The sequence below is a fragment of the Triturus cristatus genome, chromosome 2_2 (assembly GCF_964204655.1).
Source record: "Triturus cristatus chromosome 2_2, aTriCri1.1, whole genome shotgun sequence".
In the NCBI taxonomy this organism is placed as follows: Eukaryota; Metazoa; Chordata; class Amphibia; order Caudata; family Salamandridae; genus Triturus; species Triturus cristatus.
The window spans coordinates 538,706,251-538,730,056 of NC_140582.1; the positions used below are offsets into that span (position 1 = coordinate 538,706,251).

At 43.3% G+C, this 23,806-nt stretch overlaps 1 protein-coding gene across 1 annotated transcript in view; it reads left to right on the forward strand.

Moving 5' to 3' along the window:
- Nucleotides 1-23,806, forward strand: part of FHDC1 (FH2 domain containing 1) — a 99,049-nt gene that overhangs the window by 47,111 nt on the left and 28,132 nt on the right. The window contains exons 3-4 of the mRNA XM_085641681.1: nt 10,542-10,603; nt 11,878-11,980. Coding sequence (XP_085497807.1) covers nt 10,542-10,603; nt 11,878-11,980 — 165 coding nt within the window. The remainder of the gene's footprint in view (nt 1-10,541; nt 10,604-11,877; nt 11,981-23,806) is intronic.

The window sequence follows — 23,806 nt, forward strand, 5'->3', positions numbered from 1 at the left end:
GCCAGACTGGTTAGTCAGCCTTTCTGTATTGCCTCGTCTGAAGACACCTGCTCTACAGCTGAAAGACACTACTCTGTCGTATGCAGCATACCCAGTGCATCACTGCGGGTCTTCGGACATGCAATGTCCTCGAGTTCTGCTGTGTGTGGGCTGAGCCCGTACGCGTTACTTGTTGTCCCTGCGCCTTGCAGTACTCTGTACTCAAGGATTTATTACAGTTGACGGACTGCCATAAAAATGAGTTCACGCCATCATTAATCTTGCACAGGGACATTTTTATGACTGCTTCGCCAGCAGGGCGGGCTGAAGTTGTCCTGAATGAACTGCAATATTGCTGGCTGAGGAAATGACCGTGATTGGCGAAGCCCTCAATTGAAAGTTGCAAGGCTTTGCTTTGTTCCACAGGATGGAGATATGGGCAGGGCTCAAGTCGGGGGCACACGCGGGTAAACCGCGTCTACCCACTATTCCCACAGGGTAGACACCGTCCACCCTGCCAAGAAGCTGGGCCCTACAGAAATACGCGGAACCTTTACTGGTGTAATTTTCAGACTCAGTAGCGCCTGCAGGTTGTCTGCTTTCCATTCCCAGCAGCAACATGCGGGCGGCGAGGTGTCTTTAATTTTCACCTCCAGCTGGGCCAAAGAAAAGGCCGAAGTTAAGGGGCCACCGGTCCTCCTTTTCATTGAGTTTCCTGGGTGGACGCGGTCTGGACCCTCACACCTAGCTGCAAATGCAACACGGCGGGGGGGGGGGTGTATGGGTTCGATGGTCCTTTGGGGGGGGGGGGGGTGTATGACAAAAGCACACAGCTTCTTATCACTTCACAGGCACTTAAGAGAGGCAGCGTTTGCCTTTGCTCAGTCCCTGCATAGAAATGCACGCACTGTAAGAATGTCAGTTGTGTTGGTCTGTCCCATTATTTAAGCATAAAACTATTTCAATGCCACTGATTTATTCCTTTTATAGTGCTCTTCATCGAAAAAGCACTTTACACATTATACATTGACAATAATTACGTGTGTAAATCAATGTACAAGATGTGGTTTATAAGACAGTGATGGTTAAGGGTGTCGGAGTCACATATCCTTCATAGTTCACTGTGCTATATTATAAGGGTTACAATTTATGAACTGCAAGTAACAAAGGGATCTGTTAAAAGCAGTAACACTTCACTATCTACATAAAATAAAAATCTGTCATCTGCATGTTATATAATATGCTTTACAGTAGACACTTTAACCTTTTATACTACTTTGATTCAAATCTGAGACTAGACAAAACATAGATATCTGCATCAAAGCGGTAACCTCCAGAATTAATTTACCATTATGATTATTCCCTGCTATTTACTGGGCACACAAAGATCCCTGCAGCAGGTGCCTTAAACCCATAAGATATTTTAAAATGCAGACTTGGCAACCAGTTAGACAGAACAGATCTACTGGCACGTTACTCCTTGTTGCCAATTTCTTTGTGGCAGAGTTAAACAAATCTATATATATATTAGTTGAGACCCAGGTTTTGAGTCTGGGTTGACGCACTTTTTTTGGTGCAACCCAAAGGCAACATCTAACTTTGTAAACTCTCGTAATGTACTTAAATGTACTCATGATAGACTGCTAAACGTGTGTGAGGTCTTAATATCTGATCTCACTTCTTGTGATGTCACTTCCTGTGAGGTCACTTCTGTGATGCCACGTGCAGTGTCATGTACTGTGATGTCGCGCACGATGATGTTTTTTGAATGGTGCCTAAATTGTTTAGTCCTCCCACTTGATTTTTTTTTAAAGAATTGTGTCCTGGGTATGGGGCGAGGCCATGAGACCAATGTCACTATGACACGACTGCAGTGCTTGCCTTTTAAATATAACGCTACCTCTTTGTGCTCTTTGACAAATGACATAAAGTGACTTTCCATTTGTAGTAAAACGTTCCTTTGGTCAATGGGCTACATGGAGATGTTCATCTCTAATGGGAAATTGGAGGAACTATAGGTCTTCAAAAGAAACTTTTGGAGAAAATGGGGCTTTTTCCACACATAGCTGTGGGGCCAGTTACATTTGGGCCACTGGTGTTGCAGTAGTTAATGCCAGACTTTGCTCTTAATCCACACATGAATTAAATCATGGGTGCTACGCTCCCTATACCTATGAGGAATATTGAGGCGCCGACCCCTCCACTTGGAAAGAGAGAAATTCATAATTGGGGTGTAGTGGGCCCCTCAAAGCCCTGGGTGCGGTTGCAGCTGGTGAACTAATGATGGTCGCCCCTATTGGATGAAATATGTATTTGGCGGATGCCTGCTGGCTTTCCAGCAAAAAATAAATCACTTTTTGCTAAAATCTTCGACATTACTGTTGCACTGAGAGCTAGATGTTTGATTGTGCGCTCTTCACTAATCGGGCAGTCACTTGAATTATGCAGTAAGGGAGGACCAGATTATGTGACGTGGTTAACTGCTACAAGGAAAGGCAAATTACCTAACGTAATAAGGCCCATTTTAAAGCACTATTGTATTTTTTAATTTTTTTTATTTACTCCCATTAGCACTGCATGGGCAAAGATTTCACCTCATTAATATCGTCTTACATCTAAAAACAGCAATCGGCAAATTAAAGGTGACCGGTCTAGCTGACACTACATCTGCCACTGCACTGCAACACGTGTGGTATTTTTTTCAGTAACTTTTGATGTGTGCGCTACATCACATTTTTGTTAAAATCTGCAAATTGTACAGAAGATGATGGATTTCGAGGCAAGTGCAGCTAATCCACAAGGAGCGTGGTTGCTCAGACTTCTTCCAGAGTATATGCTGGGGGTTAGCACAGTCGCCCCTTTTTGGCAAAAATAAGATCTTCAGTCTGAATCCTAAGAAACATTTTTACACGAGTTAAACTGGTGTGGGTGCGTACAGTTGATGAAAGGATGGTTTTTGCTGCGTGCCTAATTCTGTGGTGTGATCACCCGCATGTTCCATATTTATCTTGCCATCTGGTTCTTGATATTCCCTTTCTTTACCCTTTTCATTCACCCATTTGCTTCTAGTCTGTTTGGAATTTCTAGTTCAAGTGCGTTCTTGTATTTTCATCTCCGATTTCTCAAAACACAAGGTGTTGTGCTCCTTTAAGTGCTTCTTGTAATGACTCCCTCGGTGGTTGATTTGACCCACCACAGCAGAAGTTGCTTCATAGTTTCATCGCTCTTCTAATGAAATACTGTTTTTTGCTGGCTTATTCTATTTACCACCAATGTGTGGATTCCTCCGTTTCAGAACTTAACTTTTTTGGAAAATGTTATAATGCCCCCACCAGGGCTGGACTGGCAATTCCTGGCACTGGGCAATCCCCCGGTAGGCTGGATGGGGGCCGGTTTTGTTGCTGGGGCCCATTTGAACCCTGGCGTGACCGAGCAAACAACAAGCACACAACTATCTGCATAAAATGCAGCTGCTGCCTGGTGGTGCTGCACGCACCGTCCGTGACATGTCCGTGATGGATGTCATGTCATCACCCGATTTTAATTCATTTAGGCTAGCAGCCCTGAGCATATATTTATTATTTATTTATAAAAAAATCTACTGGGTGGTGGCTGCACTGCACGGCACCTCCATGCGCGTCTTCAGTCTCCGCCTTCACGTCTGCACGGCACGTCATTCACCCTTAGGTTGGGGGTCTGGAGTCAGTGGACCTGGTGGTGATCATGCGCAAGCGCATTGGGGGTCGCACAAAAAGTGAGCCTGACTACGAGGCAGAGGAGGCCAGGGAGTGAGACAACGAGAGGCTGGAGCGGAGGCCCTGACCCCATAATTTAATTATTTGTAGCCTGCACCGGGCCGTGTCTGTTGGCTGGTGCCCGCAGGTGAGTGATCATCGGCAATGCAAATGCAATTCTTATCCCACCCTGATTAATTAATGGCCAGGCACTGTCTCTGGGAGCTTCTCGACTGGGCCGTAATTAAAAGCAAAAGCCTGTTTAGGCCGCGGTTTGCGACCGCAGCGCATTGGATTTATTCAACGTGACATTAACAGATACAGTTTGAGTAACAGAGGGAAGCGTTCTGTAAGTTACAGAACGCTTCCCTCTGTTACTCAAAGATCGGATGAATGTGCAAAGGTCTGCCATGTTATGTCTCCACCGTGATAGTGCCTAGATGCCTGTGCGTTTTCATGGAGATTTGTTTCACTTTCTAATGAGCCGAGCCTGTAACAAAACATGCCTGGCTCAATAGAAGATCGTGCAGAGTTCACCAAATAAAATCTGATTACATTTTGATTAGCTTCACAGTCGGGGGAGACCCATGTTTGTGAGGCTGGACCATGGGAGGGTGGACAGGCCACTGCTCCCGATTGCCAAGGAACAGCCCGCCACTTTCCGACCACAAACTGACTTGCATTCTGCACTGGCCCTGTGCTGTCAAATAAAAACACACCTTGTTCCAAAATAGTGCTGATGGGATTGAAAAAAGGCGCTCTTGCAAGCTATTCACTCGCTAGGAGGGCACTGTCCCAGAACATAGCCACAGGGAGGAGAATTATTATTATTCACACATCCCTTTCTACTCACCGCTACAACATTAGCCCGAGCTGTGGACTCTGTTAGTTTTGTGCTCAGGGGGGCTGTGGACTGTCAGCTGTGAGCGGAGTTGGGGATTGATTTGAACTCTTTCAGCAGTGTGCAGAGACGAAAGGCTGTTGATTGTCAGCAGTGTGCAGTGGTGGGGCTGAGGATTGTCAGCAGTGTGCAGTGGTGGGGCTGAGGATTGTCAGCAGTGTGCAGTGGTGGGGCTGAGGATTGTCAGCAATGTGCAGTGGTGGGGCTGTGGATTATCAGCAGTGTGCAGTGGTGGGGCTGTGGATTGTCAGCAGTGTGCAGTGGTGGGGCTGTGGATTGTCCGCCCTAATATCAAACGGTTTACGGATTTGAAAGTGAATCGGAGTCGGATCCGGGGGCAGATTGGGGGCGGTGGGGTGCTGGCAATCATCTCCTCACTGCCGCAGACCTGTTAAGGCAAAAGGGCAGTGGAGACACCAGCAATAATGGCAGGGAGGGAGGAAAAGATAAAAGGGATGAAGGTGGGAGGAAGGGATAAGTAAAGGAGGGAGAGAGAAAGCGAGGAAAGACTTCTAGAAGGGAAAGATAAAGCATGAGAGTTAAGGGCAAGGGGTTGTCCGGAGGGATGACCGGAGTAGGGGATGGGAGAGAAGAAAGGAAGAATAGGTGAGGAGAGAGAAGAGCTAGAAAACTGCTTAGGACAGACGGAAGGAAGGGAGTTTGCAAGGGAATGAAGACTGACAAGTGAAGGAAACCAGTGAGAAAGGGAGGGAACGATGGAAGAGAAGAAAAAGGGAAAGATGGCGGTAAGAGAATGAATGATTGAGGAAGGAGCAGCGAGCAGCCACAGTGTGTCTCACCTAGAAAAGCCCACAAGGCTTATATCTGAGGTACGAATCTTGGCAAAGCCAATTCAGCCATTCAGCCTTCTGAGGTCAATACATTGACTCCCTTTAAATTAGTTCATAGCAGCACGTTATTTAAAAATTCTTAGAAAAGGCAAAACCTACTGCATTACTAGCTATGCAGTCAGGGCAGTTTGTCAGTGAGAGCGAGGTGGTCTGATTGGGGGGGGGGTGGCATCTCCATGTGCTTTGTAATGAAAAATGTGCTGTAAAATGCACCGTTTTGGTTTGTCTTTTTCCAAAATTTGCTTGGGGGGTTAACCCCCACCCCCCCAAATCTAGTAGTGGTCGGGCACACTCGCTACGTGCCGGACGGGGGTTGGTCTGGCAAAATTTAACAAGGGCTGCTTTCAGTTCCCAGTCCGGCCCTGGCCCCCACACTTCCTTTTGCCTCCCAGAACAGCCCAAAGGCTCTGTTGTTGGGGGCCCCTGATATTAGACTCCTCCACTATTGGTAAAGGCTGTCCAGCACTTTTACTAAGGGCGCATCTCAACGGTCCTCGACTGCACTCCTCTTCAAGCCCGCTTCAGCTGCTTCTCTCTTCTGCATCTACCATGATGGGATCATACCACGATGCCTCTGGCTGAGAACAATGTAGATCTTAATGGCCACATCGCCCCTTCATTCCACGGTTCCTTATGAGGAAAGGGATGGCTTCACTGACCTTCTCCCTCTGCTATCCAGGAGGATTTCATCTTCCATTATTTGGGTTTCGTAGTTGGCTCAGCAACCCCTTCAGCTGATAGGTGACCTGTGGGCATAAATCCAACGATGTTCCATGTGTCCCTTTTTCATAAAGATGGAGTGCTCCTCGTGTTGTACCTCCGTCGAAATACCTGTGCAACTAAAGATAGCAATATCACTAACCATGAATACCGGACTGCACGTATTCAGACTGGAAGTATTCATTTTGATGCAATTTTCTAATACAGGTTTTTGCTATTTATTTATTTATTTATAAGGTTTTGTATAGCACTTTACAGTATAAAGTTATTGAGACATAAGAAATAAAGTAATATACACGCATTATATAGTCGTCATTACTTACAAGAGAGGCAAAAGGTATAAGATAACATGGGTAAAGTGAAGGGGATCAAATGCCGTCCTAATTAGATCGCTTAAGCTGGCTGCTCCCAACTGTAGGTAAACCTCCGAGATATCTTAACTCTGAAGTTACTATTCACGTTTCAGCCTCCTCCTGCATCTATATTCTGGGCATATTATGGACCAATGAGCCTGGTAGTTGCTCGGAATTTTCAACTCTCTCGAAGGAATAACGGGACAGTCTCATTCATCCAGAGCCCCCTCACTAGGGGCTACTGCGGCAATTCTTGAGGCCGATTTGTGGCCCTTGCTGATGAATATAGTTTGTTGCTCCTCCGTGTTGCTTTCGGATCACCATGGAATTTGTCTTCAGCAGTGAATTTTAATGTAAAGACTACCCGGATATATTTTCCAGGCATAAATTGATACACAAGATTAGCAATAACCGATGGACAAGTATGCGTGTTTGTGGCCCAAAGTTGTAAACGTGCCAGATGTTTGCAGGTAGGTCCTTTTTGACCCACAAATCCCCAGAAAACGGAAGTGCCTGTGGTACGATCGGACAGTGGTGTTCAGACTGGTCTACCTCAATGCACACCTACCGTGAAATAAAGTCAAATCTACCTGTAAGGAAAAGCAACGCGAAGATCCAGTCTCCTCCTTTGTCACCGTGCGGCCGACATTGCCGGCTTTATTCTGCTTCTTTCATCCATGACCCTAAGTAGATAGTAATTGTTGTACATCTGTCCAGCTTTACATCTCTTCTGGTCCCTAGTCTTTCTAAGGCCCGTTCAGTCACAGGGGAAATGATGCCTACTGTTTAATATAGATAACAATTGGCACCCTCCTCCATGCTACTTGTTTGCTGGACCGTGTGATGGATGAAAGGCCGAGTCTGCCCTGCTGAGATTCAAACCTTTTACACTTCAGCTAAGAGCAGCGCATCTGTGTAGAATTGTACAGTGGAAATTGGAACCGGTTTGAAGGCATGACAATGGTGGACACTGAGCTTGACCAATATTGAGCAGCGTTCAATTAGAGCTTGACCAGTATTGAGCAGCGTTGCAATTAACTTGTGGTGTTTTTGCTGGCAGACACTTTTTGTGTAAGCATTCTTCAAAGTTGGGCGGTAAACCATAATAAAAAGGATGCTTATGGCAGACTGTTGTCTTTGCATTTTCAGGCCTGAAATGCACCCTTTGTTGAGGGCCATCTTTTAGGCCCTGTACAGCAGCGAATATAGCAAATGTTCAACGCGTTCGGCACATCAGTGTTTTTTCGCCTGAACCCGTTTAAAAACTACAGCTGTGATTGGGAGAGAGTTGGTCCTTGAACTGTTGGTATCTCCCATTAACCAATGAACGAGTAGTGCTGCGGGGTTTAATGCAGTACCCTATCGGGGTTTGTTGGCTCGCAATCCCTCAACCTCAGATTTTTCGGAAATAACCCTGTTACTTTTGCCTCCACGCTCCTCTTTTCCGGTTTGTCTTGTTAATAAGGTTACCAGGTGACATGTCACCAAGGAGATATGGTGCTGCAGACCTGGACTCTTGCACATCATTAGCACGTCGGTTCAGATGGAGAGGGTGAATGTGGGAGGAGCCCCAAGACAGGAGTCCAGAGATGGTCCATACATGGTGCTAGTGGCACACTAACCTTTCACCTAACTCCCTGTCCCAGAATTCGACAGGCATTGTTTAGTAAAAATCTTAAAACAAGCTCATTTTTCAAATAGATTTTGTCTTTTCTGAAAACCACAAGTGAGACTTGTGGGGTGTCCACTTGTCTTCAGACAATAAATGCCCACGAACCGATTAGCACACCCTCACCATTTGCCAAGCCCCTGCTTGTTAATTGTGCAGCCGCCACTGCGCTATTGTGAATATACCTGAAATAACTTCCGCTGTCACGTGCGAGGGAAGCTTCTGACAGGTGCTAATTGAACTTCAGTGAAGGCATCAAAGCCGCATGAGAAATGCTTGTCGACAGCAGCAATTCCTAGTAAGGCAGTTTTGTCTTGGCAAAATATCGAATAAAACCAAAAAGACGTACAGCAATTTCCTGCATCCTAAGTTTTTTTTTTTTGTTGTTTTTTTTTAAATCGCACCTTGGTATTCTTCACACCTCACCATTTGTTTCTTAGCACATGATGTACAATGGAAGATGGTTATTATCTACACACTGAAACGCTCAATTTTTCAAGCTCATAATCAAGCGTTAGATTTTTGTACATATGTGGCGCTTTCACTCGAGGAACAATATTCTTTGTTTTGTATCCCCAGGATTGTGATACTCTGGATGGAAAAAACGGCTGAGGTTCAGACCGTACTAATCCTGTGTCTTCCTTCCCATTCCACGCTCAGGCGGGTTTAAGATTTGAAGAAAAACTCATTCTCTTTGGTGAACGACGACAGTAACAACACAAAATAGAACAAAAAATAACATTGCCACATTCTGCTCCTCTAGTTCCATTGCAGCACAGGCTGAGGCTCCCAGAATCCTCTGCAGCCAATCCAGATGCTGCTCTCATGCTGCTGGCAGCATGAGTGAAGCACCAGGATTGGTCTGAATTTGCTTTCACAGAAACACTGGGAGCCTCTGCCTGCTGTCTCCAACCCAGCAACTCAGCTCGAGTTGGAGAGATCTCAGCACACATGTCGGTGTGACCATCCTAAGATGGCTAGCAAAACCAACATGCGTTCCTGCGAAGAAAAATAAAATGATAAACTTGTTTTATTATCATTTTCTTTTTCATCTGCTGGTGGGGGGGGGAGGGGGAGAGTTTGGGAGGGTGACACTCCTCCGCCATAACGGAGGAGCCGCCACTGCTTTTTTAGGAAATGTTTGTAGTCCTGTGCACGATAGTCCCTGATCATTTGAAATGCAATAACAGTTGAGTGTGGATGCTGACATAGTACACGTGGGTGCGAAGTGGTTTTCTGCAGCCCATGTGCTGCAGCAGGGCCACCTCATTTTCCATGACGTGGACTGTGGTTCAGCGCACACCATGGGTGAGGCGAAGTGTAGGCCTTCCCCCCCCCCCCCCCGCCCCCACAATTGTGCACACTAGCTCAAATGTTTTGCATCTCTGAACGTGCAGCTTTCAGTCATTGCCAAGAGGTGTCAGAAGCCCACAGTGTGGGAAGAAGTAGCTAAGTTAATGTAGTCCAACATAGCATGCTGCGTAGCTAGTCACCTCAAGGCACGGAATTGGTACAATTGCGGGGAACGCATTTTAGAATGTCTCGAGGGGTTATTCAAATTCATTTTCATGCATCTGAAATACTACTAAGTAGTTCCGCGGTGCAGTCCACAAACGGAAGTACTTCTAGGCACTCAAATACTATTAAACCAGTCAATAGTCCTTGCCTTATTGATCTCTGAAGCATGACGCCAGGAACTGAACATGTGACCTGAATGTCTCTGGGCAGTCGCTGAGCCCTCAGCTATTCTAGACTTCCTGGAATTGCCTAATGTATTAGAAATTAATTTGCTGAGCTATTTTTACACAGTGGGTGATAATACAAAAATTGGAACCAAAGATTTTTTTTCTTAAATTGAGTGAGGACCACCTTGAAAGTAAAAATAAATAAATAAAATGAAAATGGTCTGTACTGTATAATGGAAGCCCACTTTCTGTGTGCGTCTTACTCTCACGTAGTGGTGTACCCCCTTGCATTGAGTTCTGCTATACTTTCAGTAAGGCGCACACAACACGTCAGCTATTCTTTTACTGATCAGGTGTACAGTGGTTGGTTTCCCTGGTCACAGGTGAGTGTGGGTATTGTCCTGCTCATACGCCTTTCCAAACAGAAGGGTTGCGCTGGACTGTACGTACTCGGTGTCTCATGAGGTGTAGCATTTCTTGAATGGGATCTCCTTACCGTAGATCAGTGACACCGCACCCAATGCCATCAATAATTGAGGCTTTCCTTGAATGGCGTAAGTTTTAGGAGTGGCAAGGGTTTCAACTGGAAACTTTTGCGTTGCATGTCCTTGATTATTTAAATATTTTTTTTTATTTTTTTTTATTTCAGATTTCTCTGTTGGATGCAAAAAGAAGCATGAACATTGGGATATTTCTGAAGCAATTCAAAAAGTAAGATTCTTTTATTTTGAGGACAGATTTTTGAGATGTCTACATTGAGATGGAAATAGCACATTGGGACACATCAGTAAATAGTAACCTGTAAATAGTCCTGTAGCCGTATGTACAGTGTGAACTGCCAGAGTGCAGGGTGTGTTTTATTGGCCTAGGCTATGAGTGGCGAATCCACCTTGCCACAGCTGCTGAGCCTGGGAGCACACCCAGCGAAAAGTATTTCGCAACAGGAAGTGTCGTGAGTCAAGTGCTTAATTCCTAGAATCTCCAGCAGAGACTGCAGTGTGGTGACCATTTGTTTGATGTGGTTGTGGCCAACATTGGTAGGTTAGTTGTTCGCATTTAGGTTTTGGCAGAGAGCAGGCACCTTGCCGTATGTTGCGATCATGGCGGATTTTTGTGACTGAATTACACAGCATAAATTGATGAGCGAGAATCCAGTGACCGTTTGTGAGCTCATCATAAAATTAAGTGTCACTTTGCCTCCGAGTGCTGTCTTTGATGATAAAGTCTGCACGTTTTTCATTTTGCTCGCTCACGGATTGTGATCCAGCAATACTTATCTGCCAGCTCCCTTTGCACGTTTTTGCAAGTCTTGTGTAAGGTGCTAGGTTCAATGTTAGAAAATACATTTAATGGCAAAACATGAACTGAAAACCAAGATTTGTCACTTGATGTTTATTTAGGGAAAATTACCGTGAATAGGAGGAGAAATGCAAAACCATGCCTAATGGCAGGCTGCCAGAGGGGGAGCTTGATTGCGAATAATTGTTAAATAAAACCAAAAGTGAAGAAAGGAAAATGTCAGCTACCAGAGAAGAATAGTAGAAACATACTGGCAAAATAAATACATAATTAAGATTTGACGGGGTGAAGGGTACAATAGGATAGGTAAGTCTCTCCATACTATCACTTCTACCATCAGTCTTCTCAAGCAACACCACCTCTGCCCCATTGTGGAAGTAAAAGAAACGGGTGAAAAAAAACATCACCCCAAAATAACTAAGCCTGCCCTTGATGGAAAATGCTCAATTGAAGACTTCCTGGTTCTCCACATGGATACTTTTTAACCCAGTGTCTGCATACGCGTCCTCGTCCTCTGCTTACAAATAAATTCTTGATCAATGTTCAGCGCCTTTTCTCATCCAAAATGGTTGCATGCGCCGGAAGCAGTGTGGGCGGACAAGGGTGGGAACTGTTGCTGTTATTTCTCTGTAAACTTGTGGCTGTCTAGATCATACGATATTAATTCAAGTACAATGTCTTCCAAGGTCTGCTGAGGACATCGCTGAAGATATCCGCTTGGGAAGGTGTGATGTCTACGAATCGGAGAGCCTGCGTGAATTTCTCAAGTTGTTACCAGAAGCGGAGGAGGTAAGGGTTAATGTTTTGGTTTGTGAAAGCTGCGACCTCGCGTCATTATGGAAAGTGTGGATTGCTCAGTGTCTATTAGTCAAATGGGATCTGTGCCTTCCCACATCGCAGTCCAAACACTGACTCCAGCCCGTCTCTTGTGTTATGTAAAAGTGTGCGCTGTTGTAAGCCACAACCAGGCACGTGATGGTATTTCTTTAGACTAACCTGTAGAATAAAAACTACTGTGCTGTTTCATATGAAGAGGTGTAAGCTTGCAAGTCACCTCAGTGATCAGGAGATAACCAGCTAATGACGTGAGTGGTAAAATGTTGTTACCTCACCCTAAAGTCAGAGGCCCGCCTCTTGCTGGACAGCATCCATTTTACCACAGAGGAGGATCAGCTTTCACATTTCTGTTCTGAATAGAATTGTGACGTAGAAGTGTGTGCATGTGTGTTTCATGGCCACGTGCTTGCTAGTGTCACTCTATGGGACCTTTAACCGGAGCACGCCCAAAGCAGATCAAGTGTTGGCACACTGTGCATGAGTTTTCTGCAGTTTTTTTCCTATTACGTGATTGTGAGCAGGTCACTCACCTTGGCCACACAAGTCTTTTTGTACTTCCGGGTTTATTTTTATCGCTGGGTCTTTTTAGATTATGAGCAGAGTACTCGCTGTGACAGTAAAACCATTGCTTTGAGTAGCATTCTGCGCTTGCAAAAGAAAACCTTTCTCCTGTGCCACAAACAGAGTAAACAAGTGATGTGAGCTGGCATTTGAAACATCTGCAATATATGTGGAAGCAAGCGTGCTGTGTGCTTGAAGCAGATTCCTGGAGTGCGGGTTAAAGTTATTTCACACGGTTCTTCTGTATAATGTCCTTGCCTTACACCGTTCACCCGTCGTCATAATCCAGATTCAGCACCACAACACCGAAGCTCCGTGCTAGAGTTTCCTGTGTAGTACAGTTGATTGCCTGAGCGAGTCTTCTGCTTGAGTGAAGAGGCTGACCTACTGAACATATTTCTTAGCTGGAAGAATTCAGATTGACCCAAGATGGAGTCTGAAAGAATCCGTCCATCTTCCGGTCCTCATGGTTGATTGAAAGCTCGCTCACTAGATCGTCATATACAAGTGTCTTTTAGCACCACCAAATATTACTGAGTTCCATAATTGCACAAACCTCTCATTTTAGTAAGGCGTGGATGCATTCAGAGTAAAGGTACAAACCAAGAGCTCTGACAATTTTGCACACCCACCTCTACGGCCATAGCTACAGTACATCCAGAGGCCACAGTAACAGTGGTGTGTGGCCACGCTCCTTCCTTCCGGCAAATACCCCCCCCCCCCCCCCCCCGATCAGCCATGCAGTGAACTGTAGTAATTATCCATTTGCACTTATTCCACAGTCTGTTGTCCAATTTTAGTGCGTGTTTGCATGCAATGATGAATTGGTGTGTTTAAAGGCATTCTTTATCGAAGAATGACGGAAAGAGTCTTGCTCATACCTAGATTTCAATTGGGTATGTTACTAACAAATGTTCATTTTAAGCAAAGTTTTATCTGCTAGATGCATTTACCTTGTCAGCTGGGTCTGAAACAAGAAATGTACCACATGGTAAACAGTACAGCGAAACCACTTTCTTTCATTGAGGGTTCAGCTGAAAGGACAGCTAATGCACTGGAGAAGACATGGGCTTGGATTGAAGAATGCTTCTCACCCTTCCAGGGAGTTCCGTATTGCAGTAGGCCCTAGGGGTGAGGGCAGTCTGGTACAGATAAAATATATATTAATTAGGACTCCAAACAAAGACTTTACTAAATAAATTTGTCAGGTTTTCTCAAGCGTAGGCTGATGTCACTCCTGGAAGCCAGATCTAGTCGTCCCCGACCCTTTTAAATATTACATTATTCTCAGTCAACCGCAGACACTGCCAGTGAAGGTCGTGGCAGTGGAGGTAGTAACATCCTCTAGAATTAATTTTTTAAAGAATACAATATTGGTACATCTAATAGTGATGGATTGTGTTTGGGGGAATGTATGTGAAAAGGAGGTACAGTATGGTGGGAGTTGAGACTCGGAAATGAATGACCGAAAGTATTCATTTAGGAAAAGGGTGAACTGATTATAACCAGTTTGTCAGATAAAAGTATAAAGTGATTTGTAGTTGGCATTTTTTTGTGTTGCCACCTTTTACAACCACTGATTGGAACGTCAATATGTTTGTTTGATAAAATAGCGTAGTAAATCCATCGCTCAAGGGTGTAATCCAAACTAGGTACAAAGAACTGACAGTGCCAAAGTGTCTTTTGTAGGAGTCAGCCAGAGTCTGGCTAACGCAGAAGGGATATAACCAAGGGGTGGAAAAAAATACTGCGACTTGTAACCAGATCTGTTGGGTTACCCGATAGCATAAAGAATACGCACTCGGACATCACGAAAGCCACTGCTCCGCAAGACTTTCCATCAGTGTACGTAGCAGTGTGCAGTGAATACCCTTTACAAATAACTCCACCACCACTGCATTGTTTCTCCTTTCACCTGCCCAGCGCAACCTGACACGCCTTTTTATACTTTTCGAAGTCTTTCTCAGATCTGCCAGAGCCAAGACACCTTTACTCCCCTCTTCAGGAAGTAGTGCAGCTTGGTTGGGTGAATCACCAGTTGCATTGTGTGAGATTCACCCCTGGACAGTGACTCAGCCTTTCATCCTTTGAGTGACTGCTGTGCAGACGGGTTTCAGTTGGATGAGGACGAGTAAATATAAAGCAGTTTGTACAATGCACTTTCTCAAAGCACGTTGTAGACCTCAAATTCCCACTTGCTCTTACTTGTGACTCTGTTGCGGGAGGTGGGCATATTTACTGAGATCAGTTCATTGATTTTCAGTTCCTTGTGAACACATTGCGCTGTTCATTAGATGTTGTGACAATCCGAAACTTCCTCTGGATAACTTTCGATCATGGAATACACCCTTGTCCATTTAACGCAATCTTGAGCGGCACGGAGTGCTCTGACCTGAAACTTGACTTCAAGCAACTTGGGTTCATGGAACAGATTGCAGAATTAACCAAGATCTTCTTCACTTTCGGCATTTCTGCTGCCAATCATTTATTTTGAAATTCAGACACTGAGTAGTGTTGATTCACACCCGTTTCAAGTGCAGCGCAACCATTAGCTCAAATAATTGCCATATGAATGTAAAAATGCAGCAGTTCATGTAAGTGGATCCGTACACATTAAATGCCTCCCTATTTCTGTCTGAGAGTAATTTTGCGGGCAGGGCATGTTTTTAAATTGCTCCAATCATTTGCCAGATCTAAGCAATTTAGCTGCTTTCCGTTTAGTGCAGGTTCGTTTCAGGGAGACGACTCTCTCGTGTCGTTGCTTGTTTTTTGTAATTGTTCGCACCCTCCACTATAGCGTACGGAAATACGCATTACTGCATAACGCGACCGACCTTCATTGAATTATTGAATTCTGGAGGGAAATTGGGTTCATGAAATATTGGGCTACTTTCTCAAAATTGAGCCTCTAAAAGTTGGAAAGTACCAAAAAGACTGCTCACACCCACGCAGTTCAGCTTTGCGATCTGTGCTATGACCGTAACATTGTAATAAATCCTTATTTATGCATGAATTTCCAGTTTCCTCATCTGCTCTGCTTTCCTTGGCAATTCCTCCTTCCACCGCACTCGCAGCATTCTGCCTCTTCCTTTGCATCCGAGGCAGTCGACCATACTGAAGGCCAGCAATGATGGCTGCAGATATTGTCCTTGTGCTGTCAATACATCAACTTTATATTTATAGTGTTGCACTTCTGGATGTACTGGACACATGAACGCGGGCACGGCAAAATCGAACGCAGCCTACAACGAAAAGCCAGTAGGCATGTGCTACTGGATCTTGGTATCAGTTTCTTGGGTAGCTTTTTTGCCATCAGCTTTTCTGTGATTTCAAGACTGACGCCATTTTCTTTGGACACATTGATTCAAATACCTCTCGCCTCTTTCTGTCTGTTAAAAATCTACCCTACTCATTTACTATTGAATTGCCTTAGGGGACAGTAAGTGGTTGCCCACTTGCGTCTAGTAAACGAGAGGCTCCCTGTAGGTTAAGGTGACCGGTTAGAAAACGTGGTCATATTTGAAATTGTGGTGTCCTTCGTCCTGATCAGTGATTGTTTTTCTGTTGATTGTGAGGTCTGTTTGGAAGGTATAGACGAAGGTCTGATACTGTGGCGGATTTGGAATGCAGCCTAGTCAGGATGAAGTTTGTTCTTTCAAGGACATTTGAGTAGATCAAATCATGCTGTTGGGTCATGAAGGACAGCTACTTCTGCCGAATGAATGTTGGTATGGAAGACTAGTTGTAGTGTGATTGCATGTTTCTTGAAATCTCCTGGGCAATCATGACCGCTAATTGTAAAGACCTTGGGATTTCACATTGTTGGAGGGACGTGTTGAGATATAAAATGTGTAGGGCAAGGGAGTCGAAGGGTGTCTTGATGTCTTCACCTGGAAGAAGATGAGATTGATCTGAGCGGGGGTCACAGTATCCATCTATGATCCTGTTTTCAGAGGTTTGATTTAGCTGAATTGACGCAAAAGAAAATTATTTTTGTGAAATTCCCCTTAACCATCTACTGACATGATGAATTTTGGACTTGCTGAATATTAAATGAGACTGCATTGAAAGTCTTCTCAGGTACTTTGACGTTGTAAGCACCAAACCTAGACTGAAGAGTCCGTCCCTAGCAGCTGACCATCTATGACATACTGCACCCCACTCGATAAGTGTGCTGGGCAAAAGTTCTTTGGGTACATTTCTCAAACGGATAGAGGGAAATTGGAAATCTGATTTGTAGTCTTCTGCTCGCATCTTTAAATTTGAGTTTTCACAAACCAGCCGAACAGTAATCATGGGAGGCCTTGTAAAGCATACGTTAGTATTTGTAATGCTGCATAAATATTTGAAGATTGTAAATCTGAAGATTACTCACCTTCCACTTATGGCACTGTAAAGATTCCTTCTGCATGTTGTGAACCCACTTGTGTCCCTATTATTTCACTCTCACTCGTTCCTGTCTATATCGTACTTTCCTGACATTATTTTGAAGTGACTTTGTGGCAGTACGTAGTGCCTTCGAAATCGACAATAAATGAGTAAACAAATAGGAAACCATAATATCCTTATGCTTGCACCCTGATGGCTGCTGCCTCAAGTGTTCTGTTTTGCGCGCGTTCAGCAGTTAATCAAATGATATTTTCACTTCATGGCACCTCCCGCAGTGTGGTTGCTTGCGATATCGCAATTAGCACTGCTGAATAGAGATTTATAGGATAGATTCTCACCCAAACGGCCTTGTGCCAGATCAAAAAGTTGATTGATTGCATCATCTTCTTACTACACCCCTGCCCCTAAATTCTGAACCACATGAGATACTTCACTGTAGAGAAATTCCCTGTTGCAGGGTTCTCTGAGGCGTTGAATAGCTGGATCTGCAATAGAAGGCGGCAATAGAAAGTAGGTGCTGTTCACGTGAGTTGAAAGTGCTAGGTCGCTCTGGTTGACCGTTTTGGTTTTTGAAACGTGATCATGTGCCAACTACAGCAAAAATTCAATTAATTATTCTAAAACAAAAATAAGATATTTTTTATTTAGTGGCAAATAACTTTGAGAGGAGTTCGGACTTCTTTTATTTTGTTTTATTTTTACCATGTAACCGTACCACGAGATCAGTCGACAGATTGAACTGACCATGGGTTAATTTGTTAAAACAAAAAAAAACAAAAGCGCTGGGGCTCTTCAGGAGGTAGCTCGCACCTGTCCATTTCTTCTGTTGGCGCTGCCTAAAACAGATCCAACTACTAACCTTCAAAGTTGGGCGAGGGTGTAGCTTAATGGCCAGGACTGCCGACTAAGGAGCTGGGGAACCAGGATTGAGTGTTTCAAGTCTCGGGGTCCGTTCAACATCCTGTGATTCTGGGCAAATCCCTTAATCTCCTCTTGCCTACCATAAATGAATGTATCCTTAGATGGTGCTCATGAAAAGTGCTGGTGTTGATGATTAAGTGCCGGTGATGAGCACTGGAAACCACCGGCTCAAATTAAGCACTGGAGCTGACCCATGCTTTATTCCTTTTAAACCGTGTTTCACGTTTTTTTTCAATCTGGTACAGCTGGCTTTTTTGTGGTGTGTCAGTAAAAGACACCAATTACTTTTCAACTGCACTTATTGTGTGAGGAGTAACTAGCAGCTGCCCCATTTGAGGGACAACTTCCCTCAGTGCTTTTTTGTGCTTATTGAGTGGACTCACCCAGAATGGCAGCGCGTTCTGTTCACTTTCCATGGGATGAGTCATTGTATTCATGTACCTGCTTTCTGAACCATAGAATCATTGCATCCTACCACAGGTCAAATATTTGTCAATGGTGATTAGACTGATAAGCTTTGGTCCCACCCTTCCTTAGCTATGCTGCAAGTTTAAAGGTCTTGCATCACATGTCCATGAAGCATATATAACTTGACAGTAAGAAAGACTAGTTCACCGGTGTGCATGTACTCTAAATGCGGGTTGTGGGTTAAGACTTGGTGTGTTCCAGTCCATGCTTCCACATAAGACTTCATGGTCATGAGTAATCTACACGGGGGTCTGAAAACACAGCACCAGCTGTTTGGGTTGAGGAACTGGCTTTACTTCTTTTAAGTGACTTTTTATTCGCTAGAATGTTTATTTTGTTAAATTAGCAACTTTAAAAATATTTTTTAAAGTGTAGCAAATCCACAGTGATGGGTCGCTTCACAGGATGATAAATGTCGAGAAAAGTTGAGACTACACAAACACAAAATGGTTAATTTCTCAGTTTTGCAACCTCAATTTTGAGCGCTCAGTTTCAGAATGGATCAGGTGATATGCGTACAAGTAACTTAGTTAAAAATAAGTTAATAGAAGTAAACGGTCTCAATGATGCAATACAAAAAATGCTTGTGGGGAATTCCAGAATGGCTCCTGTGCACATTCACATTGAAAGTTACACTATCCTGTTTGAAATTGCCATTGCAGTTGAAGGTGCTTCAACTATTTTTAAAAAAGTGTTTGTATGTCAGGAAAGTGGGGTTTGCGCTGATCGCCGAGTGAATGAAGTTCCATATCGTGGCCCACTCCCTGAAACCGATAGAGAAATAGTTTTGTTTCTTAGAGGTAAATATTTCCAGGAGAAAGTTTAGAGCTACAAAGTGGCTTACTTCAGAAATGTTCAGTCTTTACAGATATTTCAGGGATTGAAAATGAATGGCTTTGTGAATAATGCAGACTGTTAAAAAAAGAAATGCTGTAACCTCCATAGGAACGCAGTTTAAGGTGTCCTGGATAGAGTTCATGTGACTGAAACGACTGTTTTTTTGTTTTTGTTTTTTTGTGTAGGATTGATTTAGAGCAATACTTTAGTGCAAGATTTCATGCCATAATTTTACTGGGATTTGAAGAAGAGAGAAATAACTTTCAAGAGGGTTGCATTTGAGGGGATGAAAAGACATCCGAGACTGAGTGTTACCAAGAACCTCATGGAGTTAGGCAGTGTCCTCCTGGGAGGAAACCTTGAAAATACATTCGAATATCATAAGTGTAGAGGTGATAATAGATGCAAGAAGAGGAGGCAAGAAATTCCAAGTAGAGGTTGAGGAGTTTGGGCCGAATACAGCCGTGTGACACCTCATGGCGGAGAGGAGATGGATCAAATGTTGCTGCTCAGCTTTATTGGTTAATAGAAGTTGCCTAGATAATAGGTTAACCACTTTAGGACAGTCATTTGTTCACATTTGTTCTTTTAGTGTATTAAAGAGGGTGGTACGGTCCACTGTCTCAAATGCTGCTGAAGGATACGGTTGAATCCGAATACTTGCTCCACCTTTGTAGGTGATGCTCCGTATGATGTAGAACTATTCTGGGTTTACAGAGCAACATAAATAGAAATGCTACGCTTCTCCATCCCACCAAAAATAGAACTTATTTGAAAAAAGCGAAGAGTGCATTAATTGTACTCCTAGTCTTATTTTACAGTTCCGACTTTCATTAAAGCTGGTGTACTGCGATCATGTTTTCCCTGATCAAAGAAGTGCTTTCTTTTAGAAAAAAGGAGAAAAAAATGGAGAGGAAATCATCCAGGTTTATCTTTTTCTTAAAATTAAATGGGACTTAAACTGTCCAATATAGCCTCCTTTCCTATGGACAGTTTTTCCTACTACGATTTATTTACTGGTATTCTGCAAACATTGATTCTCTTCTCTTACAAAGTTAGTAGATATTGGGATGCAATTTTTTCAAAACCAGTCATGAAACAATGTGGTACTTTGCTTTTGAGATTCACTACAGCTACTAAGTACCCAAATTCATCATACTGATTTCAGCCTTAAAAACGCTTCCAGATGTGTGGAAGTGAGCACTGACCAGTGAAAGAAACCTGTTCATAAATGCCCTTCTAGGCACAACTGGCTCCCCAGAGAATGCACCTTCTCTGACCAGGAAAGCAGAGTTTTCTCTGTATAAGGCCAAATATTTCCTCTCCATCAACCCTGTTGCCTAGAAAATATTGGAAACACAAGTTTCTTCTGTGCTTTTCTTCAGATGCCGGAATTTTCTACTGGTAAATATCTCACAAATCTAAAAAAAAAAAAAAAAGTTGACGTTCCTGCTTAATAAATTAGATGCATGCTGATGGGCAAGCATGAGTGCACTGCGGGGAAAGAGACCTTTACGTCATATATTGTAGTCTCTTTTCTGAAGTGGTGTGTATTTAAGGTCTCCTGCCAAGTTGCACCAGCCTTTTTGTCTCCAAAAGCACTGCCTTTGACTGGGAAGCACAAACGGGAGCTGCCGAAGTCACAGGACTATGGTGTGTAGCATTGATGGAATATCTACGTTAAGCAAATTAGCTGTTTTTCTTTTCTTACAATGCTTTTTCAATAAGCATTCAATATCTTTTACAATTGGATAACTTGGATTACACCAAATTCAATACAAAGAAACAACAGGATTTGTATCGGACTTGTTCTGGAATTGTACATTGTAGTTTGCATGATGGGGACATTCTCATGTTTTGACATTTCTTAGGCGGTGACAGCCAGCAGACACCTCCCCATTGAAGGGTCTGAGAGAATCTCTTAAATAAGGGACTCTCAAGCTGTTGTCTGCTGTAGAACACCAGATCTGGCCTTTCTGTGCACATAGAAAGTGCAGGTTGTGCACGTCTTGCAGATTGTGCACGTCTTGCAAGCAGATTAAAGCGTTTTGACATCGCTTTGGGGTATGCTTTTCCCAGCTAATCAAAGCTTTTATTTTTTTTCCCCATTTGGCATCATGGCCAACGTGAAGGACTGGCGTATGGGTGTGAGACTTCAAATAGTTATGCCCTTTGTTTTTCCAAGGGTTTCAACATCAGTGTATGAAAAGTTCTATTCCCATTTTGCAATCGAAAATGGCATTGCAGTCTCCTCACTTCTGTGATGATGGTCTTGGCAACTTGGCTAGTTAAGTGTTAGAATAACACGTTAACGCCTTTCTAGTGTACCCTGAAGCCCTACTGGGTTTGTGAGACCAGAATATTGTCGCCAGACTAAAGTCTGACATAAATATTGTGTCCCACATATATTCTAGAAAAAATACCGTTCCATTGGAGTCCATAATAGAAAATCTGCACACATTGGGACAATATTTTTGTAAATCATATTTAGCAGATGATATTCATGTCAGATGATATTTCTAGATACAGTATTATGACAAGCAATCATTATGAGCCAAACAAGCTTTCTACCAAGACATATAATGACATAAGGAAAAAGCATTCTTTATCTGCCACGCTTCAGTATTCTGTCACTTCCTTTTTAGCAGTACAACTCTGTACATAACCCAATGTCCTCCTAGCATACCAAAGAGTGGCCAGACCCAGGCTTTTTGCCCAGAGTTCTTGTTGTGCACCGTATTCTAGATGGTGTATAAGGTTCCTGTCCATGACGCAAGCAGGTGGTACTAGGAGATTGAGTGTTGTAACGTGATTGGTGGTTCTTCGCCAGTCAGTATGTGTTAGTGCTAGCTGCCAGAATCTCTAGTGAAATAAGGTGTATACACGGTTTCTTTTCAATTGAAGACTATTCTACACGAATACAGAAAAATGCGTTGCCTTTAACTCTGTATCGTTTTGTCAGGATACAAACTGCTACAAACTGCTTTACTGAATTGTAAGCAAATCTTGCTATTACACAGTGTTCTTTGTATTTCCTTTCTGGCATTTGTAAACATAGCCTACTTTTTTTAACCAGCGTCTTGATCCAGCAGCGCATCTGCTAGGAAAGTTAGTGAAATCACTGGTTTGCTCATTAGTGAACTGTAATAAATAGTTATTCTAGGGTGCCATCTGGTTTCTTTGCCCAGCTTTGCTTACATTCATGTCTGTTTTGCCATTTGCTTTTCAAAGTCTTCTGTGACAAGGGAACACGTCCTGTATGTTGTGACTACAGATCGAGCCGTCCTGTATAGCTGCACGGAAGATTGATTGCATTTGAAAAACAGATACATGATTAGTGGCTAATGGCTAGAACAAACCAGTGGTATTTAAAATCTTCTAAAACAACGCGAATACACGTATACATTATTTAGAATATTTCCAGCTCGGTAACTATTTACACCTGTCATTTCCTGAACCCATTCTGCTCCAGGGAAGGCTGCTCTGTCACATGCGCTCCTGTGGCACAGAACCGGACCCCGCTTCATTGAAAAGCTGTATTTGTGCTTCACAAAATGAAATCTATTTATTGCAATATTTTGACATAATGGATCTGATTCACAATGGTTCCCCGCAAGAAAAGTTAATTGAACTTTTAAGATTTACTCGGGCCGTATACATTGGAGCAACTCTGGAAATAGATGTTGATTCTCAAAGATGGATTTGAGCAAATAGTTTTGAATTCCACTTGCCCTGGCACAGATGCTACAGCCAGTTGTCTGTCAATCGAGTGAAACGTGGCTTGTGGAAATAGAAGACACTCTGCCTTCTGAAAGAGCAAACCTTTGTTAGTCACTCAATTTAAATCGATATATTGAGAGGCAAGTAATGTGTTTTTAATGAGGCGAGCTTCATTTTTTCATTTTGCCTATGGAGCAACACTGGGCTGCAAAGGAGTCCCATTCGTACTGCAGGGAAATCTGGTAAACCGACTGATTTGGGACATATCACGCAGTGTGTGCTGTTCCTTTGGTCTTTGGCTCTTATGCAGGTGAACGTTTTACTTTGGAGTCGGAGTCGTTGTGAGTCAATGGTAAAAAGGTTAAAGTATTGAACTAGGGTCCTGAGGCAAGGGGTTTGAGCAGATGTACTAACACCCATCTAAAATATATTGTCAGTTAAAACATTTGCTGATTGTTTGTGTTTCTATTAAGACCAGGAATTGTATTTTGGGATCTCAGAATATAGGAACCGAAAATGCTATTGGTGCATCCAATATGTGCCTCCTTTATGGTCACATCCAGCGTGTAGTTTTGCAGTATATATTAATTTCAGAACTTTGGCACAAGTTGCATCACGTGTGGTTTGAGTCATGAAGTGGGTGTGTTCTGGGCCTGGATTGTGATTTTCTTTTTTCTATCCTGGAGAGTAACTATGTTGTATCTACATAGTAGCACCCTAGCGCCGTTGTAGGCCCATGCCATTGTCGGACTAATGCTCATTCTTGAAAAACACAACAATCAGGGCTTCATGTGTTTGTGCTTTTTTTGTGTTTTTTTTTTTAACTGTAGTCTACATTTAAAACCCAAGTAAGGTCGGTGTTTAAAAGCTGCATTTATAATA